General features: G+C 45.6%; 1 protein-coding gene across 2 annotated transcripts in view; it reads left to right on the forward strand.

Annotated features, from left to right (window-relative positions):
• The window catches only part of NCKAP1L (NCK associated protein 1 like), a 419,671-nt gene that overhangs the window by 110,857 nt on the left and 283,638 nt on the right, over positions 1-25,176 (forward strand). For both annotated transcript variants that reach the window (XM_073670044.1, XM_073670046.1), the window contains exons 20-22: positions 13,976-14,107; positions 17,319-17,537; positions 18,675-18,811. In XM_073670044.1, the coding sequence (XP_073526145.1) occupies positions 13,976-14,107; positions 17,319-17,537; positions 18,675-18,811 (488 nt within the window). The remainder of the gene's footprint in view (positions 1-13,975; positions 14,108-17,318; positions 17,538-18,674; positions 18,812-25,176) is intronic.

Consider the following 25,176-nt stretch of genomic DNA (forward strand, 5'->3'; position numbering starts at 1 on the left):
AGGAGTGGGAGCCAAAACCAGGACTGCATGATAAACGCAGAATTGGGGCACTTGTTTCTATTATACCTTTTCTCTGATTGTTCCTCACCTGGTTTAGTGAGGCCGTGGCCTAAGGGCTCATACCCATATGTGAGAAAAAAAAAATGGACCGATTTCTGGATCGAAAAAACAGACAAGTGTCATGCGAGTGTCATGTGATTTTCTTGTGAGTGCCATGTGATTATCTCACCTAGCATCCGATTTACATCTGATTGCAATGCAATTATAACATAGGCTTTTACATAGGGGAATTGTCTAGGTTATTTACACATAGTTTGCTATGGAAATATTCTTCACTACATATATAAATATGTATACAGTATATATGTGTGTATGTATATGTATATATATATATATATATATATAGATATATATATACAGTACAGACCAAAAGTTTGGACACACCTTCTCATTTAAAGATTTTTATGTATTTTCATGACTTTGAAAATTGTACATTCACACTGAAGGCATCTAAACTATGAATTAACACATGTGGAATTATACACTTAACAAAAAAGTGTGAAACAGCTGAAAATATGTCTTATATTCTAGGTTCTTCAAAGTGGCCACCTTTTGCTTTGATGACTGCTTTGAACACTCTTGGCATTCTCTTGATGAGCTTCAAGAGGTAGTCACCGGAAATGGTCTTACAACAATCTTGAAGGAGTTCCCAGAGATACTTAGCACTTGTTGGCCCTTTTGCCTTCACTCTGCAGTCCAGATCACCCCAAACCATCTCGATTGGGTTCAGGTCTCGTGTCTGTGGAGGCCAGGTCATCTGGCCTAGCACCCCATCACTCTCCTTCTTGGTCAAATAGCCCTTACACAGCCTGGAGGTGTGTTTGGAGTTATTGTCCTGTTGAAAAATAAATGATGGTCCTACTGAACGCAAACCGGATGGAATAGCATGCCGCTGCAAGATGCTGTGGTAGCCATGCTGGTTCAGTATGCCTTCAATTTTGAATAAATCCCCAACAGTGTCACCAGCAAAGCACCCCCACACCATCCGTTCACCTTTTCTGCGTCGCACAAAGACACGGTGGTTGGAACCAAAGATCTCAAATTTGGACTCATCAGACCAAAGCACAGATTTGCACTGGTCTAATGTCCATTCCTTGTGTTCTTTAGCCCAAACAAGTCTCTTCTGCTTGTTGCCTGTCCTTAGCAGTGGTTTCCTAGCAGCTATTTTACCATGAAGGCCTGCTGCACAAAGTCTCCTCTTAACAGTTGTTGTAGAGATGTGTCTGCTGCTAGAACTCTGTGTGGCATTGACCTGGTCTCTAATCTGAGCTGCTGTTAACCTGCGATTTCTGAGGCTGGTGACTCGGATAAACTTATCCTCAGAAGCAGAGGTGACTCTTGGTCTTCCTTTCCTGGGGCGGTCCTCATCTGAGCCAGTTTCTTTGTAGCGCTTAATGGTTTTTGCAACTGCACTTGGGGACACTTTCAAAGTTTTCCCAATTATTCGCACTGACTGACCTTCATTTCTTAAAGTAATGATGGCCACTCATTTTTCTTTACTTAGAATTTGTATTATGGCAAGAAAAAAACAGCTAACAGTCTATTCAGTAGGACTATCAGCTGTGCATCCACCTGACTTCTGCACAACACAACTGATGGTCCGAACCCCATTTATAAGGCAAGAAATCCCACTTACTAAACCTGACAGGGCACACCTGTGAAGTGAAAACCATTTCCGGTGACTACCTCTTGAAGCTCATCAAGAGAATGCCAAGAGTGTGCAAAGCAGTCATCAAAGCAAAAGGTGGCTACTTTGAAGAACCTAGAATATAAGACATATTGTCAGTTGTTTCACACTTTTTTGTTAAGTATATAATTCCACATATGATAATTCATAGTTTTGATACTTTCAGTGTGAATGTACAATTTTCAAAGTAATGAAAATACATAAAAATCTTTAAATGAGAAGGTGTGTCCAAACTTTTGGTCTGTACTGTATATGATATATACGGATAGATAGATACACAATATCAGAAATATATATACATAGTTATAAATGTGTGAGTGAAATATATATTCTGTGTTTTGCATATGCTTACTGTACATGTAATTTATTGTTAAATTTAAGATTTTTTTAAATAAAAATGGAGTGGGGTCCCCACGTAATTTAATTCTCTAGCAGAGGGTAAGCGGACAGCTGTGGGCAGATGTTTGTAGCCTGGGAAGGGGGTAATACCCATGGAGCTTCCAAGGCTATTAATATCAGCCCCCAGCTGCATACTTTACTGGCTATCAAAATGGGGGACCCTCAAAAAAATTTGACGTGGGGTCCCCCTATTTTAACAGCCAGCAAACACTAGACAGACAGCTGGGGACTGATATTAATAGCCTAGGAAGGGGCCATGAATATTGTCACCACTCACAGACTACAAACACCAGCTCTCAGCTATCCCAGAAATGGCGCATCCATAATATGTGCCAATTCTGGCACTTAGCCTCCGCTCTGCCCACTGCCCTGTGGTGGTGGCAAATGGGGTTATAGGGTTAGGGTTGATGTCAGCTTATATTGGCAGCTGACATCAAGCCCAGGTTAGTCTATAAGAAGCCCCAATTACTAACCCCATAATTAAAGTTAAATAGTGAAAATAAACACCCACACCCAGAATAAAATATTTTATTTGAAATAACCACAGACTCCTTTATTAGTTCTAAATTGAACCCAACTTACCATTACGCCCATTTCACTGAATCCATTGTCACCTGTAATAAAAATAAAATAATAAACCAACCTCATCCTCACCTCTCTGACGTGAAGAACATAATCCATTTGTCCCACGACGGGTCCAGCTCTGCTACATCTAGATGGCAGGCTGCATAATCGCTTGATGCGACTATACAGCCTGCCATCCTACAGAGACACTGAGGAGCGCACTTAAGTGACTCGCGGTGCCGTCATCAAGTTGAGCGGGGTTCATATCATATGAACTCCATTCACCTCGTTGACGTCAGCGTGAGTGTAAGAAAGTTCTCATGCTCGTGGTGCCGGCAAATTACATCAGCGCATGCTTGGTGAAAAATTTCCCACGCTCGCGCTGACCTCAATGAGGTGAACGGAGTTCATATGATATGAACCCCGCTCAACTTGATGACACCACTGCGAGTCACTGAGGTGCGCAAGCATGTGCTCCTCAGTGTCTCTGTAGGATGGCAGGCTGTATAGTCGCATCAAGCGACTATGTAGCCTGCCATCTAGATGTAGCAGAGCTAGACCTGTCGTGGGACAAATGGATTATGTTCTTCGCGTCGGATTGGTGAGGATGAGGTTGGTTTATTATTTTATTTTTATTACAGGTGACAATGGATTCAGTGGAATGGGCATAATGGTAAGTTGGTGTAGAGATCTGAGGTTGTAGGTTGTAAGTAATCACTTAGGCAGGTTAACAATGCAACATTATTTTATTAATCACAACCATGGTACTAAAGCTATTCCAGGTAAATGGCCAAAATACAGTTCTCTCAGTCCTCAAGTTCCCAATCTGGGTTCAGTAGTTTCACTGAGTTTGTGCCAGATACTCACTGTCTCCCAACTTTTGGTTGCCCACAGATTTCGTATCTCCAGCCAGTATAGTCTCTAGCCACAGTCCACGATCCTCTAGACGGCAGATAAAATGATGAATGCACAAGTATCCAGCAGCAACAGTCCTTTTAAGAAAGTTTAAATCCAAACGACGTAATCCATAATAGTAACATTTTTATCCACCCATCTTTCCAAGTCCATGGTCTCCATCCTCTTCCTTCAATGTCCTTCCACCCAACTCCTCACTAAAGCATGTGTCTGTTTTCCTCCCTGGGGTCAGCCCCCTCAAAAGCCCAGAAGTGATGACACCCTCCCCCTTAACCATTTGCTTTAACATGAGACTGCATGTAAGACCTCCTGTGGTGATGGCTCCTCTGCGTCCACTCTTCTTCCCATCTACATAAGAGGTCCGTTGGCTGAAAAAACAATGGCCCAAGGCCCCTGAGATAAGGTCACTGAATGGAATTGATACCTGAGGTTGAACTGATGAGCAAACAAATCCTAACAAAACACAGCAAGCAAATTTCTAACAAAATACAAAAATAAGATCGATGAAAATGGGTGCTCAGTGCTGGAAAAGTATTTAGTAAGTGGCCAGGTCCTCACACTTCTCCCCCATTTTTCAGCACGGACACAAATGTAAGAGGCCTCGTCTTTATGAGAACGAAGCTTTGTATCATCCAGTTTCCTCAAAGCATATTCCATGTCGCCCTTGCGAATATACTCCCCAGTCCCCATCCCACCCTGGTATACATCAGTGTAATACACATCTCCAGCTTCTCTCATATGGTCTTTCAGATCCTGCCAACTCCTTGATGGAGGAAGCCCTGAGACGAGGACTCTGTATTTAGTTTGCTGGATCATTGGTCTGTCCCTTCTGCGGGGTCCCCCAAATCCTCCTCCTGATTCCCGGTTTGTCCTTGGAAACTCCCCACGTGCCCGATGAGAACCAAACTTGTATTCATTGCGACCAAGCCCAGAGTGCTGACACCCAGTTAGGGGAATGGTCACTTGGTGGCCAGGAAAATAGTGTTCTGGGGGGACAATATCTGGGCTGACCAGGGTGATGGTAGAACCAGTGTCCCAAAGTCCCTGGGCCTCCTCCCTGAGGTCATTTACCTCCCCCAGGTCACATGCTTTCATGGTAGAAGCCATTGTATTTTGTGTATTACTCACCACAGGTGGGGGGTCAGACTGCAGATAGCGATGCTCCCTCTCCACTGAAGCAGTGAGAACTGGTCCTTGGCTTCCGGTTACAACATTGGCCCAGTGGCACACCAATCCTCCTCCTAGGTTGTGATGTGGGCTAGAATGTTCCCAGCATTCACTGGAAAAATGTCCCCTGCGTCCACAGTTATGACAGTTTAGCCCTCCTCGCTCCAACACAGGCTGTACTTGGGGGCTTGGGAAACCTCCCCTTCTTTGTGAAGTCTGAAATCCCTGTAGTTCCTCATCTGGCCAGTCCATGGATCTGGCTGGTCTCCCTGTAAGCTCCTGTTCCCAACTCGCTGGGGCTGTACTTCCACGTAGCCCTGGTCGATTAGCAGACCAATCATCAGCAATCTTGCAGCCTCATCCAGGCTGAGTGGTTTTCTATCCACCACCCATTCTTTTAAATCACCTGGGAGTTTGGAAATAAATTGTTCCAGCATGAAAATATCCACAACATGTTCTGCTTCCCGGGCCCCCAGTCCTTCTATGCACCGAGTACATGCTGCACGTAGTGTGTTGGCGAACTCCCGATGTGTGTGTACAGCAGGCTTGTCAGTCTCCCAAAACTACCTCTGGTAGGTTTTAGGAGTGACGGCATACCTCTCTAGTAAAGCGCTGCGAATGGTAGAATAACATCTCTGATCCACAGAAGACAAGTTATTAAAAGCTTCTCTTGCTTTTCCAGTCAGGCCAACGCTCAAAAATCTGGGCCAGTCACTGATTGACACCTCATGTAGCAGACAGAGGTTCTCAAATAACCGGAGATATTCATCAATATCCGAGGGGTCCTCATTGAACTCTGGTATATCCCGGTACCTTAAAGATGCAGGCCTCTCTCCTGTTATCCACTGTCCTCTGTTCTGGGGCGGGTGAGGGTACTGCTATGTGCACACCCAGATATTGGCTTAATACTGCCGTCCGCTCTATCTCCGTGGCCCGCTCTCCTAGCGCGTCCAGCATCCTCCTCAACTCAGTCGGTCGATCCTCCTCCATTTGGTTGACAGCCATTAGCAGTTGTCCCTGAGATAAGGTCACTGAATGGAATTGATACCTGAGGTTGAACTGATGAGCAAACAAATCCTAACAAAACACAGCAAGCAAATTTCTAACAAAATACAAAAATAAGATTGATGAAAATGGGTGCTCAGTGCTGAAAAAGTATTTAGTAAGTGGCCAGGTCCTCGCAGTTGGGTTCAATTTAGAACTATTAAAGGAGTCTGTGTGGTTATTTCAAATAAAATATTTTATTCTGGGTGTGGGTGTTTTTTTTCACTATTTAACTTTCACTATGGGGTTAGTAATGGGGGTGTCTTATAGATGCCTCTCCATTACTAACCTGGGCTTGATGTCAGCTGCCAATATAAGCTGACATCAACCCCAACCCCATTGTCACGGGTGTGTCAGACGTGACAGACAGGCGCCCTGCAGTTGGTTGCAGGAGATCTCTACATTTGGCATTACAGACATCTTCTTAGAGGCTGGCTGTCTCTAGAACCCAGTGGCTACCTCCCTCTGGCTAATTAGCTCCCTGGCCTGAGTGTATAAATACCCGGTGTCTGTGAGAGGAAGGTGCCGGCGATATTCATTACTACTTGTGAGGCTTTAGCAAGAGCAGTACTTCGTCCTCTCTGAAGCTTGAGGCCATGTCCGCATTTGGCTGGAGTCATCTAAAGCTAAGCAATCTCCCCCGTTTGTCTACCCTTGTTATCTATAGAGTTTAGTGCAGATCGACTAGTGCTCATCTCCTCCCTTAGCCTTAGCCATATGCCAGGGAAAGTCAGTGCGAGGCACGCGTGCGGCGATTGGTGAAGAACCAATATAGGGACGGTAGTTTAGACAGGGTGACACTAGACCAGACCAGGAAGTCTCCACTCCCCCCCTTTCCCTAATGTCTGGGCTCCTTTTCCCTCTTCCCTCTGTGTTGCACTAAGTCTTTCCCACACCCTGCGTGACACCTATAGCCCCTCTTCCCACCACCACAGGGCAGTGGACAGCGCGGAGGCTAAGTGCCAGAATTGGCGCATCTTATGGATGCGCCATATCTTGGACAGCTGACAGCTGGTGTTTGTAGTCTGGGAGGGGGCCAATATTCATGGCCCCTTCCTAGACTATTAATATCAGTCCCCAGCTGTCTGTCTAGCCTTTGCTGGCTGTTAAAATAGTTAAATAGTTAAAATAGTCAATTGTTTTAGGGGGGGTCCCCCATTTTAATAGCCAGTAAAGGCTAAGTATACAGCTGGGGACTATTAATAGCCTGGGAAGCTCCATGGGTATTACCCCCTTCCCAGGCTACAAACATCTGCTCACAGCTGCCCACTTACCCTCTGCTGGTGTGTAAAATTATGGGGGACCCCAAGCCATTTTTTTTCAATTCTTTAATTTAGCAATATATTACATGTACAGTAAGCAATACAGTCACTGTACTAATTATATATGTCACTGACACTTTTCTATCTAACTATTCTATGTATGTATACCTATTCTTTCTATTCTATAATATCTGGTACCGCTGTGATTTAACAGTACGCTGCTGATGAACTGTTGGGTTTCCAGGAGATAGGTGCGTGAAAATCGAACGGCACTCGCATGGGCCGAGTGCCGTGCGATTTTTTTCACACACCCATTGACTTGCATTGTCAAGTCTCGTCCGAGATACGCAGCAATACGCAGCATGCTGCGATTTTTTTCTCAGTCCGATTTCTGCTGAGAAAAAAAATCGCAGATAAGATGTGTCTCATAGAATAACATTGGTCAGAGTGCAATCTAATATTTTTTATCTGATTGCACTCGTCCGTTTTTCTCGCATATGAATATGAGCCCTAAGATCCATTTACACAGCAAGATTATCATGAGCGAGTGTTTCTAGGCTAGTTTCGCAATAATTACAATCAGCCGAAGAATGAGAAAAATGCTCGTTCGTTAGGTGAAATAATCTTTTGGGCTGTACAATAAAATCATCATTCTCGGCAGCGCATAGTCCTGTATAAACAAGACTCGCCGAGAACATGGGGAGCCTATTTGCAAAGGAAGATCTATTATACATCATTAGTGTGCCTCTGACGCTGGGTCAGCCTGTGTTAACAGGTTATTAAATAAACGTTAATCAGCAAACAAATAGCTGATCAGTGGTCATTTTAGTGCCGGCAGTCGACCATTATACTACATGAACTCTTAGTCATGCAACAAGGATCATTAAAAAATTAGACAATGACTTATAGGATAGCTACCTTTACTAGATGCCACTAGGGAGAGCTTTTTTATTTATAGAATAGAGCTAATTTGCGAATCCCCTAAAAATAAGCTAAGAAGGATATTTCTGAATGACTGCAAATAATGAGACAGCATCTGTAACTGAGACAGGAGATAATGTCTATGAGTGCCTGGTGAATATTCCTAGTCAAGTTGCAAAGCTTACTAAAGGGTCAGATCAGATTCTGCTCTTTGGGTCCATTGTGGTGACGCGCCCCCTGGGCCAGTGTTGTTTGGGGGATACCCGGAGCCAGATCAGATGGGGGTTGTAGTCTCCGAGTGGCGGTGACCCGGTCCGTGCCCAGGGTGTCAAGCTCAGTGTGTGGCAGTCCTTACAGATGTTATTAGTGTTCTTTGTGTCGACTACGCCACCCGTTGATTTGCAGTCAATACGGCCGCCGCTGCAGCAGGGTCCGCTGAGGCTGGTGGTATGTGTGCAGCTTCGGGTAGTATAACCCCCAACGGGAGGGGTATAGCCTCAGGGGGTCAGGTGTAGAGGATGGTGGTAGTGGTGGTGCAGTGTGGATGTTAAGAAGACTCCGAGCCGGGCTGTGCAGTTCAGGGTTTTTACTTACTGCTGTTCTTGTGGTCACTCTGGCCTTAAGTGACCGCCCGAGCCGTGCTGCGTCCACCAGGTCTTGGACTCGGCCAACCCCCAGGTGATTCTGGAGCGTGGTCCTGAGCTCCCTTTCTGACTTGTCCTTCTCTCTGGCCTTCCCCACCAGGGATCCACCTAAGTCCGGCTTCCTCGGGCCTCTTGTTGGTAAACCCTTGTCTCTGGGTTCCCTGACCCTATTCTTGGTTTGCCTTCCGGGTGGATTTAGTGGGTGGTCGTGGCAGATCCTGCCCACGACCTCCGGTCTCTGGCTAAGGTGTGCTGTAGCCTCCACCAGCTTGGGATCCGGTACCCCTTTGCCAACTCTTCACCCTCTGATCTAATTTTGGGATCTTGGAGTTCTCTCTTCTCCCCCTCTGGGTCCTTCTTTCTCCTCTCTCTCTCTGGGCCTTGGAGCTGCTCTTCTCCTCTGCTCTCTTCCTCTACAAAGACCCTGATCTAAGATGGTTCCCACCTTATATACTCCCTCTATGTGTGAGCTCAGGTGACCAGCACCCAATGAGCTCCTAGCTTTACCCAGGCTGCTCCCCCTATCTGCCCCTACACTACTGGGATGTTCCACCCCCCTCCCACTCCAGCCAGGAACAGACACTGTCGTACCTCCACATATACTGGTGGGAGTACCGTCGGTCTGTTCCTCGGAAATGGGATGTGTGTAGTGCATGCAGCTAACTGAGCTCAGTTCCACACTCCATCCTTACCCGGGAGTGGAATACCACACCTCTGGCTTGAGGCGTAATACCCCTGTAGCAGCCGAGTCCTCAGGGTGCTACATTCCCCCCTGGTAAATCACAGCACGTCCTCGGGCTGTAAGAGAACAAAAACATCCACAAACATACATTTTTTTTATAAACATCATAAACATATAAAACAATATATATATATTATAAAACTTTTCATATAAAACTCTTCATTGGAAACATTCTTGTTCCTCCGGCCACGGTGCAACTTGTGACCGGGTAAAGTGCGACAGTCTCTTTTGGAAGAAAACAGTTTCCTATAAAACCGGTAGGGGGCGCTTTAGGAAGCGCAACTATATACAAGGGAAATATGGCCGCTCTCAGTCCTCGGCCAGGTATTAGGGAGGATTGACCGCTCTCAGTCCTCGGTCAGTGGGAATAGGGACACACGGGTTTCAGTTCAATCTGCTGGTCCCAACGGGGACTATATTTTAAATAGGTAACAGTTCTTGGTACCCCAACGGGCAACTTTATACAGTCTCTCTCTACCGTACTTCAACGACGGCGTCCTCCTGCTCCTTCTTTAGATTCTTCAGACCCGTCCGGGTCCTCTTGCTCCTCCTCACACTGCAGCTCCTCCTCCGTCAGGCGATGCACATGGAGGGCGTAGGGTCCTTTGGCACACTTGTGCCGGGTGAAGGTGACCTCGTCCCCTACATACAGGTCACGACCTCTGTGTCCCTCCGGCAGATGGCTTTCTACGTCTCTGCGGGTGACAAAGACGTCGCCGGGGGTATGATGGTCTCTTATGAAGCCCCACCCATGCTGCAGGTTGAATTTAATCACAGTACCGGTGGTACGGGGACCATGAGCTGCACGGGGTTTCCTCCTGGTCCGGCTCTTCTGCTCCGCGCTCCTTATCTGCATTTGCTGTTCCCGGACCCGCCTCTCTCTCCGCTCCCTCTCGAAGACCTCGAGCTGCTGGCGGCAGCACTCTGCACGCTCCGCTGCGGCCGCCCGAGTCTCCTGAGTGAACCCCATGAGGTCTTCTCCAGTGGGGTCCCACTCGAACTGTGCCTCCTCCAGCGGGGGCGAGGTCCTCTTTACGGGCTTCGGAGCCGGAATCAGGGGCTCGCACATGGGCCTTGCTCTCTGGAGTTCCAGCTGAATGTACTCCTGGGGCCATATGAAGGGCTGCCCATCCGGGCACGTATGCTGGGCAAATAGATTTTCACCCAGGTGCGGCACTCTAGATGTTGAGGGCGCGTTGATGGTAGCGGCGCCCGGGTTAACCAGGCCTTGCGACCAGGCCTGTGGCACCTTAAAGGCAAAGGGCACCGTAAGAACGGCGGCGCCCTGGGTTATTCGGCCCTGCGACCAGGCCGGTGGCTCCGCGGAGGTAGGGGGCGCTGTTGGAATAGCGGCGCCCGGGGGTACTAGGCCTTGCGACCAGGCCGGTGGTATTTCCTGCTTTGCCGCGCTCAAGGTCGAGGCGTGTGACGTCACAGGGGTCGCGGCCGCGGCTTCCGGTTGAGGCCTAGTCTGCGGCGGTGACGATGCAGCGACGGGCACGGCAGGGGGAATTTCGGGCTCTGCGACGGGGAGCTGGGGCAGGTACGCGGTTTCTCGGCTCGGGGTAGAGACGTCCCCTTTACCTGCCTCCGTCCGTTCAGCTCCCTTCTCGGCGCCGTCTCCGGCCTTCAGTTCTCCTGCACCATCCTCAGAGGCGGTCTGTCTCCTCGTCTCGGGTGGCGTGCTCCGCTGACGGGTGCCGGTCTGCTGGGCCATCTCTCGGCTCCACTCCGCCAACGTCTCTCGCTGCACCCGGGCCATCCTCCGTGCGAGGCCCTCCAGCGCGGTCTGTGCACACTCCCGGTCTCGGGGGAGCTGTGCTAGGATCTCCAGCAGGCCTTCTGGAGTGGCGACCTGCAACAGGCTCCTGACCACTGGGTCGGTGCTGCCTGACTCTCCCTCCATCTCCGGGTAGGCTCTCTCTGGACTCTCTTCCAGACGTCTTGTCTCCGGGTGCGCTCTCTCCAGACTGCTCCAGGCGACACCCATCTTCGTTCTCTTGTTCTGTCTCCGCCCACATTTAGGGTGGTCCCGGGGCAACTTTGTGATTGTCAGTTCCAGGGGCAGTTCTCTTACGCTGATGGACACTTCCAGCATCACAGTCTCTGTTGGTGGGCGCGGTTTCCGCTTTTGGCGCCATTCTTCGACCTGGCCCACGATGGGAGGTGGCCTCTTGCCACCCTCTGGCACGCCCATAATGGCGTCCGCTCTTCCAAGGCGGGAAATCTTTGGAAATGGCGGGAATCGTCTCCCAGTGGCGGGAAACTCCATGGATGGCGGGAAAAAGCTGCAAATGGCGGACAACCGGCGGGAAACGACCTGTGATGGGGTCCGTTGGCGGGGACCCTCCGGAACCGGCGGGAGACTTCTTTTTAAGGTAACGATGAACTTTTCTTCAGGCACGCAGTACCCGGTTGTTGCGGGCACGTAATCCTGCCGACTACGCCAAAGTTGACGCGCCCCCTGGGCCAGTGTTGTTTGGGGGATACCCGGAGCCGGATCAGATGGGGGTTGTAGTCTCCGAGTGGCGGTGACCCGGTCCGTGCCCAGGGTGTCAAGCTCAGTGTGTGGCAGTCCTTACAGATGTTATTAGTGTTCTTTGTGTCGACTACGCCACCCGTTGATTTGCGGTCAATACGGCCGCCGCTGCAGCAGGGTCCGCTGAGGCTGGTGGTATGTGTGCAGCTTCGGGTAGTATAACCCCCAACGGAAGGGGTATAGCCTCAGGGGGTCAGGTGTAGAGGATGGTGGTAGTGGTGGTGCAGTGTGGATGTTAAGAAGACTCCGAGCCGGGCTGTGCAGTTCAGGGTTTTTACTTACTGCTGTTCTTGTGGTCACTCTGGCCTTAAGTGACCGCCCGAGCCGTGCTGCGTCCACCAGGTCTTGGACTCGGCCAACCCCCAGGTGATTCTGGAGCGTGGTCCTGAGCTCCCTTTCTGACTTGTCCTTCTCTCTGGCCTTCCCCACCAGGGATCCACCTAAGTCCGGCTCCCTCGGGCCTCTTGTTGGTAAACCCTTGTCTCTGGGTTCCCTGACCCTATTCTTGGTTTGCCTTCCGGGTGGATTTAGTGGGTGGTCGTGGCAGATCCTGCCCACGACCTCCGGTCTCTGGCTAAGGTGTGCTGTAGCCTCCACCAGCTTGGGATCCGGTACCCTGTTGCCAACTCTTCACCCTCTGATCTAATTTTGGGATCTTGGAGTTCTCTCTTCTCCCCCTCTGGGTCCTTCTTTCTCCTCTCTCTCTCTGGGCCTTGGAGCTGCTCTTCTCCTCTGCTCTCTTCCTCTACAAAGACCCTGATCTAAGATGGTTCCCACCTTATATACTCCCTCTATGTGTGAGCTCAGGTGACCAGCACCCAATGAGCTCCTAGCTTTACCCAGGCTGCTCCCCCTATCTGCCCCTACACTACTGGGATGTTCCACCCCCCTCCCACTCCAGCCAGGAACAGACACTGTCGTACCTCCACATATACTGGTGGGAGTACCGTCGGTCTGTTCCTCGGAAATGGGATGTGTGTAGTGCATGCAGCTAACTGAGCTCAGTTCCACACTCCATCCTTACCCGGGAGTGGAATACCACACCTCTGGCTTGAGGCGTAATACCCCTGTAGCAGCCGAGTCCTCAGGGTGCTACAGTGGGAAAAGCACCCAACAAATATTGTTGCCGTAATTTTTCATTATACAGAGCATAACAATAAATTTGGTATAATGGGAGCGCACGTTTAACTCCTTGACGACCTTATTACAGTGGCACTTCAGAATAAGATCGCACTGCAAGCTGTTAGCTCACAGTCGGGGCATGGAGGAACGCTGTGATAAGCTTATCATAGCTGTCATCACTGTGATAGCCCTATCAGTGTTCACAGCCTGGTGTCAGTAATAGGCTGCGTTTACACGCACATAATCTGAAAGATTGGTCTGATTTGTCAGAGATCTGACATTTGTCTGAGTTAAGGTGCATTTACACTGCACGATTATCAGGAATGAGTGTTCCTCGGAGAGCTCGCTTCTTGATAATAATGCAGAATAAACTGGCTGCCGATCACTCGATGAACAAGCAAAACGCAGATGAGACAGATTTCAATCAGATGAAATGGGCATTTACGCACCCCCCATTTGGGCCTGACTGGACTCAAATTGGCCAGATATCTGTATATATAGGAAAGCACCCTATGAAGCCTGGCTATTCTGACTTGTAATTTTGTTACAGGAGATATAGGGAAGTCTTGAGAGCTGTTCCAAATGTAAAAAAAACTCTAACTAAAGTTTTAGGGTTAGGGATAGAGCCAGGATATAGAGTAAAGGCATGGAAAAATTGCTAAATTTGCTTTTCTCATTACGAAAGGCATGCAGGAGGAAGGGGTTAATTTTAATTTACAAAAACTGGAAAATATTTGTATGTGAAATTTGGAAACTTAATAGATATGTGTCCTTTTTTCAACCCTGTTAACTATGTAACTATGTAATGTACACGTGTTTTATTATCGATTCTCCGCTCAGGACGGAGCTTCATTATTTGATTGATGAATAAGTTTGGTTTATCAGTGTAATTCTTTTTTCTTTCTTCAGCATGGATAAACTTCACCTATCACTTTGTGAACTCTGCATGTCTTTAAGTCATATGGAGAAAATCATAATATTTGACCATGTGGTGACTCCAGCGGAGTACCTGAGCTCCAACATAGAGAAGAAGTTTAGCCGGTATGTATTAGTGATTATGACATTGCTACATTAAGAAATATTCTTAAGGGTAAGTTCACACCTTGCAAATTAAAAGCTGCTTTTTACAGTACCAGCACAAGCTTCAGAAATCTTTTTTTGACTGAATTGAAAAACTGCTGCTTTTTTGAAAACTGCAGCATGTCGACTCTTTCAGTATTTTTGCAGCGTTTTTTCACCCATAGAAAGCAATGAGAAAGTGCAAAAATGCTGCAAAAAAATTCAACCATGTGTTTTTGCTGCTTTTTGGGTGAATGAAACTAAATTTATTAAAAATGTACTGTAGATAAATGACACATATAAGCTGCAGTCACAAGAGCATTGATTCTCTCATGTGAGCGAATCGGGCCGATTATGTAAATGACACTTGGATCAAACTCTGATCAGTGTCAGCATAGTGTGATCTGATTCTCTTGGATGAGAGAATCGCAGCACAGGTGAGGAGAAGATAAAGAAAAAGATTTCTCCATTTTCTCCAATGTGTGAGTCCGCGAAAATCGGACTGCATTTGGATATCATCCGAGTGCGGTCTGATGTTTTTTACTCACCATAGACTTGAAAGGTTGCGTGCTATCTGATTTGCATAGCAACTCGCAGCATGCTGCGATTCTTTCTTCATGCTGATTCGGCATGAGAAAAAAAACACTGATCAGCACTGCTCCATAGAATAATATTGGTTCAAGCGCTATCCGATAAAACATCAGATAGCACTCATCCAATGTATACGCTTGTGTGAGTGAGCCCTTAATCGGTACCAAAAATGCAGCAAAAAAATTGCAAAAAATGCAGCAAAACCTGCTATTAAAAACAGCTCTTTACTGCCAATAGAGCAGGTTTTGGCTTCAGAAAAAAATGCAGCAAAAAGCAACGTGTGAACATAACCTAATAGTATAGTAGATTTTTGATCTAGGTTGTATGGATTCATACCAGGTGTAAGTGCTGCTGTTCTCCTGAATTTGGTGTTAATTTTTGTTTCTGCTCCTTTCCTTTCCTGAGATATTGCCCTTGCTTTCCTGTATGTAAATTTAATCTTTTAGCCACCTGAGTGTGGTCCTCAAGAAGATTCCCAGAGAAAAGTTGTGGACCACACCCACTTAGCTAAAAAGACTAAACTCACATTCAAAATAGAGCTGGCCATATCTGAGGAATGGCGTAGGGACAAAAGAAACACAACGCCAGATTCAGGAGAATGATGGCATTTACACCGGTTTAAAAAATCACATTTTAATGCCAAGTGATAGGACTTTTTTTTATAAAATAGGGCCCACAGTTAAAGTGAACCTGACATCTGATACATGCTGCCCAATCCGTGAGCAGAATGTATCAGGCACTGACAAAACTCAAGAAAAAAACAAAACAAAAAAACTAAATGAACATGTACAGCAAGGGAATAAGTGAATAGTAATAGTACATGTAAATAACATAGGTTACTTAGTTAACACTATTTTGATCAAAAAAGCATAAAAGCCATCCAACTACAACAAGGTGTACCCATTGGAACGGTCTTAACCTTTAATTGGGCAGCATGTATCACTTGACAAGTTCACTTTAATCTTTTTAAACATATTCCATTGTAATATTAAAAGCTGCACATTTAAATTATACTGCTATAAATGCCTTAATAATACTTACTTACGGAATCCAAATAATACTACCATATAGTGGCCAATAACAATGCCACATGTTGCCCACCAAATACTGCCATTTAGTATGCAATATTGCCATATAGAAAGTAAATGTAACATCAACTGATCTTCACTGTACTATTGAAGGAATAGAAGAATCCACACTATCCATAAATAGAGAGATAGTGAGGGAATACTTAGCTAACATAAATGAATTCAAGTCTCCAGGTCCAGATGAATTACATCCTAGGGTACTGAAGGAGATAGCCGAGGAAATTATTGAACCACTCTCCATTATCTTTGAAATTGTTGGAGAACAGGAGAAGTCCCAGAAGACTGGAGAAGAGCAAATGTTGTCCCTATCTTCAAAAAGAGGAAGTAGGTGGACCCAGGGAACTATAGGCCTGTGAGCCTTACTTCTATACCAGGAAAAAATTTTGAACAAATTGTTAAATAACATGCATGCAAGTACCTTTATGAGAATGAAGTGATTAATCAGAGCCAACATGGTATTGTAAGTAATAAGTCATGACAGGCTAACTTAATTTCCTTCTATGACAGAATCCCTGACTGGGTGAATCCCGGGAAACGCAGTAGATATAATAATAATAATCTTTTTATTTATATAGGGCCAACATATTCCGTAGCGCTTTACAATTCAGGCAATTTCCAGACATTATTGGCACTGTCCCCATTGAGGCTCACAATCTACTTTCCCTATCAGTATGTCTTTGGAGTGTGGGAGGAAACCCAAGCAAACACGGGGAGAACATACAAACTCCTTACAGATGTTGTCATTGGTGGGATTTGAACCCAGGACCCCAGCACTGCAAGGCTGGGGTCCTGACATCTGCAAGGCTGCAGTGCTAACCACTGAGCCACCTTGCTGCCCTCAAGTATATCTTGACTTCAGCAAAGCATTTGACAAAGTATCTCATACCAGCTTTGTACTGATTAAAGGGGTTGTCCACTATTTGGACAACCCCTTCTCAATTACTATATTCTGGCATGTAAAATAAAAACAGCCTGTACTCATTTTCAATGACGGTGCCGTTCTGGTGACATTTGCACCCGGTCTCCCTCTCTCTTCTTTCGAACAAAACTGAAATCCTGAGGAAATGACAGAACTGCAGCAATTCTGACTTCCTATGGATGTCAGTTTCGGCCAAAGGAAGTGAGAGTGAAGCAGCCCACTAGCAGCCACTGATTGGCCGCAGGGTACACGTGACATAACAGTGCCATGCAAACCCCGGAAAGTCTGGTGTCGATGTCGCTGGAAAGGCTCCAGCATTGGAGGTGAGTGTAGGCTGTTTTCATTTAACATGGGGGAATATAGTAATTAAGAAAGGGTTGTCCGAGAAATGGACAGGTTTAAGCAGTTTTCTCAATATTTCCAATCAGGCTACAGGCAAGGAAAGGGAAATGGAATGCTGCCGATCTGAGGAAATGCCACTTCTCCCTAATAAATGATACTGCAAAGTTTCAGATACTCACACGTGTTTCTGATTTATGCTTAAAATATTCTAACAAAATTATGCGTAAATAGGTTTAATTAATGTATGTTTTAGATCCTTAGTTTCTTTGGTGAATTGGAAGCCAAATACACGGGAGATCCAACGTCCTTCAGAAGTCCTGAGTGCAATGCGATCTTTTCTCAGCACTCTGCAATCAATTGGCCACGTCGTAAATATTGATATCACCCGAGCTATCCGGAATACCCTCCTGCAACAAACACAGGCAGTGGACGCAAATGGAGAGCAAACCATTACTGCACTTTATACCAACTGGTAAGAGGCATTTTATCGGACATTGAAAGGAGATTTACTCTTTAGAGTGGTATTTTGAACAAGAGCTGTATAGTAATGTTCTCTTCTTGAGCTGTGATGGACTAAGCCAAATGGTTTAGTCCAGTTCCATAAACTAAATGTGCCCAAACAGCTTAGACATCCTCATGTAATTACAAGTATTGCTTTGCCAACCATGCATGCGTTTTTTAATTTGGAAAGGGGACTAGGCTACTGTCTCCTACCTACCTCAGGTAGCAACTTATCTCCCACTGAAACAAAGGATCAAGCATGTTAAAATACTGAGAGTAAGGACACATATTAGATAATTGTCCGGTCCCACCAAAATCAGTGGGTTTGTTGACCAAGACAAGGCCCCGATTCATCAAGTCAGACACTCCTGACTCATTAAGAGTCACATGCTCCTCTATGCACCTTGGCAAAAGTCTACCTCCAGTCAGGTACTACTACTGAAGTAAGATTTCTGTCTCAAGGAACACCACAGCTCATCATGAATTAGACGAGTTGTAGCTCCTGGCCCCTATCCCTTCTCAGCTCAGCCCATTTTGGTGGAGACAAGCAAAACTGGCAAGAAAAAGGAAAAAGGTTTTCTGGACAACTTATCCAACAACCATAGACGAAACATGTTTTACAGATACATTGTAGAACCATAATAAATCATTAAGTCTATAACTCAAATAATTCTATGAACATACTAACAGTATTCAGTGTTAATTCTAATATAATGATAATTATAGCCATATGAGGCCATACAGGCTCATCCAGCTTAGAAAAAAATCACAGACGCATCAAAAATTTTTTTTACGGATGGATCGAAAAAGTGTCCTATTTTTACACACTGTTCCGAAATTTCAGGGTGGTTAGCAACCCTGACACTGATCTCGGCAATCACTAACCTCCAACATTTGGTTGACTGAAAACTTATGTATGGTGGCGCAGATTATTTTCTTCTTCTCCTACGTGCACTCTACAAAGTCAGATTGAACCCATGATTGCTATTAAAGTGAAGATTCACTTAAAAAACAAAACACATATCTGCTGATCGGAGTAGTTCAAGGAAATGTATCTGATTGAATGAAGACTTCATATGTACTTATATTTTTTTCATCTTGTATCAAGGTACTTGGAATGTCTGCTTCGTCAGGCGAGTGCGGGGTTAGTAGTGTATTCTCCATCAATGAAATGCTTCATCGATATACCTACAGAGATGAGTGGAGAACAAGGGCTCAATGCTGATGAATACACAGATTCCTTAGGTGCGTGGATGTGGAATGCATCTAATGGCCGTGTTCTGTATGTGTTTTATTAATTTTATTCCATATTGCACATCTTTCAGTTTTATGAGGATTTTTAAGTATTTACATCGATGGTCTCTCCTTAGGATAAATCCCATAATAGTTACAGTATCTTAGTTCATATTTCTTCATGACTGATTTTTCACAAATTTTCAGTGCTGGCTCTGCTAAAGAAATTCTGTGACAGTTTACAATACATGCCTTGTGTATGCAAACATTTTTTATTAAATCTGTACATTTTGTGCAAGTCTGCTGACCAGTCACGTACTGCCCATCTTATGACTATATAAAATCCACACTGTTGGTTTTTCCAAAGTTAAAAAGTTACCTCTAACATAACAGACTGTTAGGTCTCTTGCCCTGCACTCTCCAAGGTCTTAGAATATGCCATATGCCAATAGACGTAGGTCTCACTGCTGGGACACACTTTTATATTGAGAATAGGACCCTGTCATCCTGCAAATCGAATGGCAGTTATGCACGATCTGCCGCAATTCACTTGAGTATAGAAAATTGCTGAGCAAGCGTGCTGGCCAAGTTTTGGAGTCAGGGTTGACAACTTATCAAAAAAAATCATGGAGTGTCAACATTTTTTACTGATATAATAAAATATTAAAGAGAATTAGTCAGTTGGATCAACCCTTCTAAACCGTCTATATGGGCATGTAGGTCACTGAATAAAATGATGTCTTTATATCTTAGTCTTAATCCAGAGAAATCCACATTTTTCTTTTATTTAAATGAGCTGTTAAAGACTATGGACCTGACACTGATCTGCATGAGAATCTGCCTCCTGTGCTTATTTTTAAAAAGGGTCGTTACCAGTATGAGACATGTAACTAACACAGAACGGTAGAGCTGAACTTTGTTTCCTTACAAACACATTTGCTGCAGCTCTCACAGCTCTGCTGTATTGCAGCCCTGTCTGCCTGTGAGATGGACAAAGACTCACACAGGGTTGAAACATTGTGTGTTTTGGGATGGCGGAATAAACACCTCTTTTGCAATTGAACACCCTGGCGTGGACGCTGTCTTTTACTTTTGAAAGTTGAGAGGAACCTGCAGATGTGTGAGGTATAATCACACACAGCTCTGCAGTGAGATCAGGAGAGCAGAGAGCGACCATTACACATCACACTGGCATCTCCTGCTTCATGTAAAATAATCTCTTACATATAGGAAAACATGGATTTCTCTGAAATAAGACATCAGATCACAGTTATCAAGGTATCATTCTATTCAAATACCCATGACCATATTGACGGCTAAGGAGGGTTGATCCCACTGACAGATTCCCTTTAAGATTTTGATTTTAACTGATATTTGACTAAGCCCATAATACTGATGCAAACACATTAGCTGCATTCACTGTGAATTGCAAAACGATGATAATTAAAGCCATAATAATCTTCAGAAGTTTCTCAGCTTTCTTAAAAATCATGGACACATCAAATTGTATTTACGGGTATGGGGAAAAATGCCTAATTTTTTATGGAAATTCTGGATGATTGGTAGCCGTGTTTGGAATTCCCATACAAATAATTGGAGAGAGATACAAAAACATGGCCATCTCTTCACTGAGATCGATGCAACACAGCGCCCAAGCCTCAAGATAGATGGGCTCCAGATATATTGGACATTCATGGCATATCCTGTGGATATAGTAAGCCATAAATCTCCCAGATGGGACAACCTCTTCAAGTTTCCCTACGTAGAAAGACAGAGATTATTTTATAAAAAAAGACCATCTTTGTATCTATCTATCTATCTATCTATCTATCTATCTATCTATCTATCTATCTATCTATCTATCATCTATCTATTATCTATCTATCTATCTTTATTCTTTATCTGTGTTGAATTTGGACATGCATTTCCCATATTTTATAAATTATTGATAGTAATTAGACATGTTTTTTATGTACCATCCTTCTTAAAACTGATTTTCTGTATTTCTTCAGTGATACTTCTGGTAAACAATGGGTGAATGTCAATGGCAGACAATTGCTAGTGAAATCATCTATCTTTAAGATAGAAAATGAAGTGTCGTCCTAAGGCTTTGTTAACCCATTAGCATCTGGGACAGAGTGTAACTGCAGAACATAACGCTCTCAGACATCTCCCTACCCCCCACTTTTGATAAACAACCGTAGAAGGCAAAAACTTGGGATGCTGCAGTCGTGTGTGTGAGCCGCTTCCCCCGAAGCTTGTTGCCATGGTGATGTCTTGGCCATCCCATCTTTTTCTGAGTTTTAATTCTTGTCAAATGCTATTAGACTCTTACATGTGATGGAGGAGCAGTAATTCCTGCTAATCTATTACAGAGCAGGGAATTGCATTTCAGGGATCGCCAACCACTGGGTTCCCCCAACACTCATTTTAATTATTGATTTGTGGATGCTTTTATGTGAAATGATTAAACTGTGCTAGAAGTTCATGTTTCCTTAATACTGTCAGGTTATCAGCAGTAAGCACGTGGATTTTTTTTTTCAAATAATGCAGCTAAATGGGTTTTCCAAAATCAATTTACAATTTCAAAGCTTTTAAAATGAAGAAAAATAATAATTGCCACCCCATTCAGAATTTGGACAACACTTGAGTTTGCATTAAGAGCAATTGGGCTGTGCTACAGATATCTGTTGAGTCGCAGTACCGTAGATGAGCGGTAGTGTCAGGATTGTACTTTGTATGAAATATCTGAGCATGTAAATGAGACCATGGTTTTACACTATGCAAGCCTGATGCTTCAATTTAAGTTTATTTAAAGAAGCACACTTCCCATCAAAATGTTTATCCTCTTGCAGTTATCATATTATATAGCAATGTGCACTTACAATTGCTCATTTTGCCCTTCTACCCAGTTAATTATTTTTTCCATTAGGTCTATGACATCACGTGATTGAAAGCTGACTGGATGAATCCTTCTAAGCTCTATGTAGAAATAGGAATTCTCTTTTCCCTGCACGAGTTATCATTAGAACTACAATTCTACATGTAACATCCCTTTAGGGCTACCACGGTACACTAGGTGTTATGGGGGGTCTCACCTCTCTAGGGCGCAGTGCCTCCACCCGAATCTTGATTGGAGCTCTCTCTCTGGGACTGCAGAAGGACGGTTATCTTCTGCCAGGGGCTGATTCGGGAAGCCCCTGCCACAGCTCAGTACACACACAGGGAACAGGAGTAAAACTATTTAACAGGTTTATTACTATGCAGCAGAATTGAGGTGGGTGTAAAAGAATAAAATACAATACAAGTAACGGTGCTCTATAAAAGTCATATACACATCACAATCTACTTCTACTCCGACCCTGCAAATATAACGTAGCAGGTTTTCCCTTTTTGTATTAACTCAGTCCAAACGTTGGGGCCCAGTTGCCGCGGATGTTGGCACGCAAATTAGAACCGTTGGTGCACTTAGATGAATATTAATGTCAATAGTCTGGGTTGTAGTGTACTCGCTGTAAATAGCGCTGGTAGAACCACAAGTCTCAGAAGGGCACTCACTGTGTGTCTCAAACAGTCGGATGGGTCTCTGGACACCAGCTGGGGGCGGCAGGATTCAGGCCTTTATACAGTGGGAGTGCCGGCAGAACTCTCCGAGTCCTTGATGTAACTTGCTTCAGAGGGTGACAGGACCACGCTCTCTCCAGCAGCGCAGGTATCTCAGAGGGGACCGCCACACTCTGCAGCGTAGAGGAATGCAGATCCACACCGCTCCGTCTTTCACAGCAAGCTGCCACGCTCTTTCTCCTCTGAACTTTCACTTTCACTTCCTGCCCAGCTCCCTCCCCCAAGTTCCTCCTCCTCCAATCCACTCTCTCTCTTTCTATCCTTCCAGGCTGTGTCATCTGACTGAAACAAGGGTCCCTGGGAATTGTAGTCCACTGCAGCTCAGGGGAAAAACAGTTAATGTCTGTAGGTCCCTGTTTAACAGCAGCTGCAAAGCTCTTCTTAGTGGCTGTAAGTTCCAGTATACTGGTAGCTGCCCTGACAGTTCCATGTGCAGGTGTTACATTCTCCCCCTGGTGAGTCATTGAAAGTGTCCCATCACGACATGAGGACTCACCACCTGAAACATGAATAGGGTTTAAGGCATCCTGACTAACACCAAATTTACATGCACACAAACCACCACCTGGACACATGGGAGATACTGGGAAATAAGGCCAAACAGAATTTGAATTAGGGTGTATCAACCTGGGGACCTCAGTGGTATGTCACATTCTATCATAGGTCAGCATCATGGGTGGCCTAGTGTCCCGTTTGGGACGAGTGTGTACCGAGGGGGCCCCCTCCTCAGCCCCCGACTCTTGTCTCTCAAAAACGGGCTCCTCCAGATGGATCTCTTCATTCAATAAATGTCCCTCTTCTGAACTTTCCCCCAATTGTGGGCAGAGCGCACTCGCCTCCTGACAAATGTCCTTTTTTTTGTGTTTCCACTTCAGGAGTCTGGTTTACAGGGTCCGCGCCTGTGGGGCATGGGTCCTCAGTCCATCTGTAGCTCCATTGACCGTCGGGTCCCCATTCATCCCCAGACTTGCTGTCACTTCCTCCTGAGGCAACTCCAGGCTGGGGTGGTTGTTCACACCTACGACTTCTCCTATTGCACGGAAGGGTGGTATGACCTCCTTGGGTTGGCAATGGTGGTAAAGGGATGTTTTTTCCCACAGGCAACAGATGGTGTCGATGTAGGTTTTGACAGCTCCGCCCCCTTTCTTGGGCTTCACTCTGTAGGCCGGGACACCGGGCAGCTTCTCCATCACCACATAAGGGTCAGGACACCACCAATCAGCAAGCTTGTGCTTCCCAGGAAGGCCCAGAAGTTGAATAAGGACTCTATCTCCAGGCAGTAAAACTTGTTCTCGAACTCTACAGTCATAGCGAGTCTTATTGCGCCTCCCTGACCAACCAGAGGCCTGCTCTGCCAATCTGTAAGCTTTTTTCAAATCTTCTTGTAGCTGAGACACATATTTTAAGTAGGTCTTCCCATTAGAACTGTCAAAGGATGTCCCAAAACTAATATCCACTAGTAGCCGGGCTTTTCTTCCAAACATGAGGAAATAAGGCGAGTATCCAGTTGACTCATTTGTGGTGCAATTGTAGGCATGAACCAACTGACTCACATGCCTGCTCCAGTGTCCCTTCTTCCTGGGATCCAAAGTGCCTAACATGTTCAGAAGGGTACGGTTGAACCTCTCAGGTTGAGGGTCCCCTTGGGGGTGATATGGTGTGGTTCTGGATTTCTTGATCCCACAAATGGCGCATAGCTCCTTGATTAGTCTACTTTTGAAATCTCTTCCTTGATCGGTATGGATGCGGGCTGGCAGCCCTTAATGTACGAAGAACTTCTTCCATAGTGTTTGTGCCACAGTAATTGCCCTTTGATCTTTAGTGGGGTAGGCTTGGGCATACCGGGTGAAATGGTCAGTGACCACTAACACATTACTGACATAGCTTTCATCAGGCTCGATGGAGAGGAAATCAATGCACACTAGCTCAAGTGGGCCATCACTGGTAATGTTCACAAGGGGGGCTGTTCTCAAAGGCAAGGTTTTTCTCAACACACACCGGGAGCATGATTTGCAGTATTCTTCAATATCCGCTTCCATCCGAGGCCAGTAAAATCGGTCGGCCACAAGACCCGTGGTCTTCTCGATGCCAAGATGTCCATGATCATCATGCAGGGACTTCATGACCATCCTCTGAAATCGGGTGGGTAACACCAGCTGTCTACGGACTCCTCCCTTCTGGCGCTTTGCCTCCCGGTATAGTAGTCCATTTCTTACTACTAGCGACTCTAGATGCTGAGTCAGCAGGACAGACTCCTCTGTTCTTAATGCATTCTTTTCGGGCCTCCAGCCCCTCTTAACCCACCATCGGACTACCCCCACTGACCGATCCTCCTGCTGCGCCTTTCTGACTTGATTACGAGTCAGTTGAGGGAGAGAGTCTGGGGTTACATTTGTCACTTGGCAGTACAACAACGGGAGCGCTTCACCGGATGCTCCTAAGAATTTAGCACAGCACTGCATAGGGAGGGCATTAGTTTGATGTCTATGGCACAGAGTCTTCACCTCAGGGGCAGGGACCTCTATCCATCCTCCTTCTTCTTCCTCATTTAAGGGTTCCCTAGGCAGGCGAGAGAATGTATCTGCATCAATGTTACTGATCCCTGGTCGATATTTTAAGCTGAAATCGTACAAAGAGAGTGCGGCAAGCCACCGGTACTCCGTGGCATCCAGTTTTGCTGTGGTTCTCACGTAGGTTAATGGATTGTTGTCTGTATGAACCACGAAGTGTACCCCATAGAGGTAGTCATGCAG

This window comes from Phyllobates terribilis, unplaced genomic scaffold (genome assembly GCF_046119375.1).
Source record: "Phyllobates terribilis strain yellow unplaced genomic scaffold, ASM4611937v1 Scaffold_2__4_contigs__length_985480577, whole genome shotgun sequence".
NCBI classification, from domain to species: Eukaryota; Metazoa; Chordata; class Amphibia; order Anura; family Dendrobatidae; genus Phyllobates; species Phyllobates terribilis.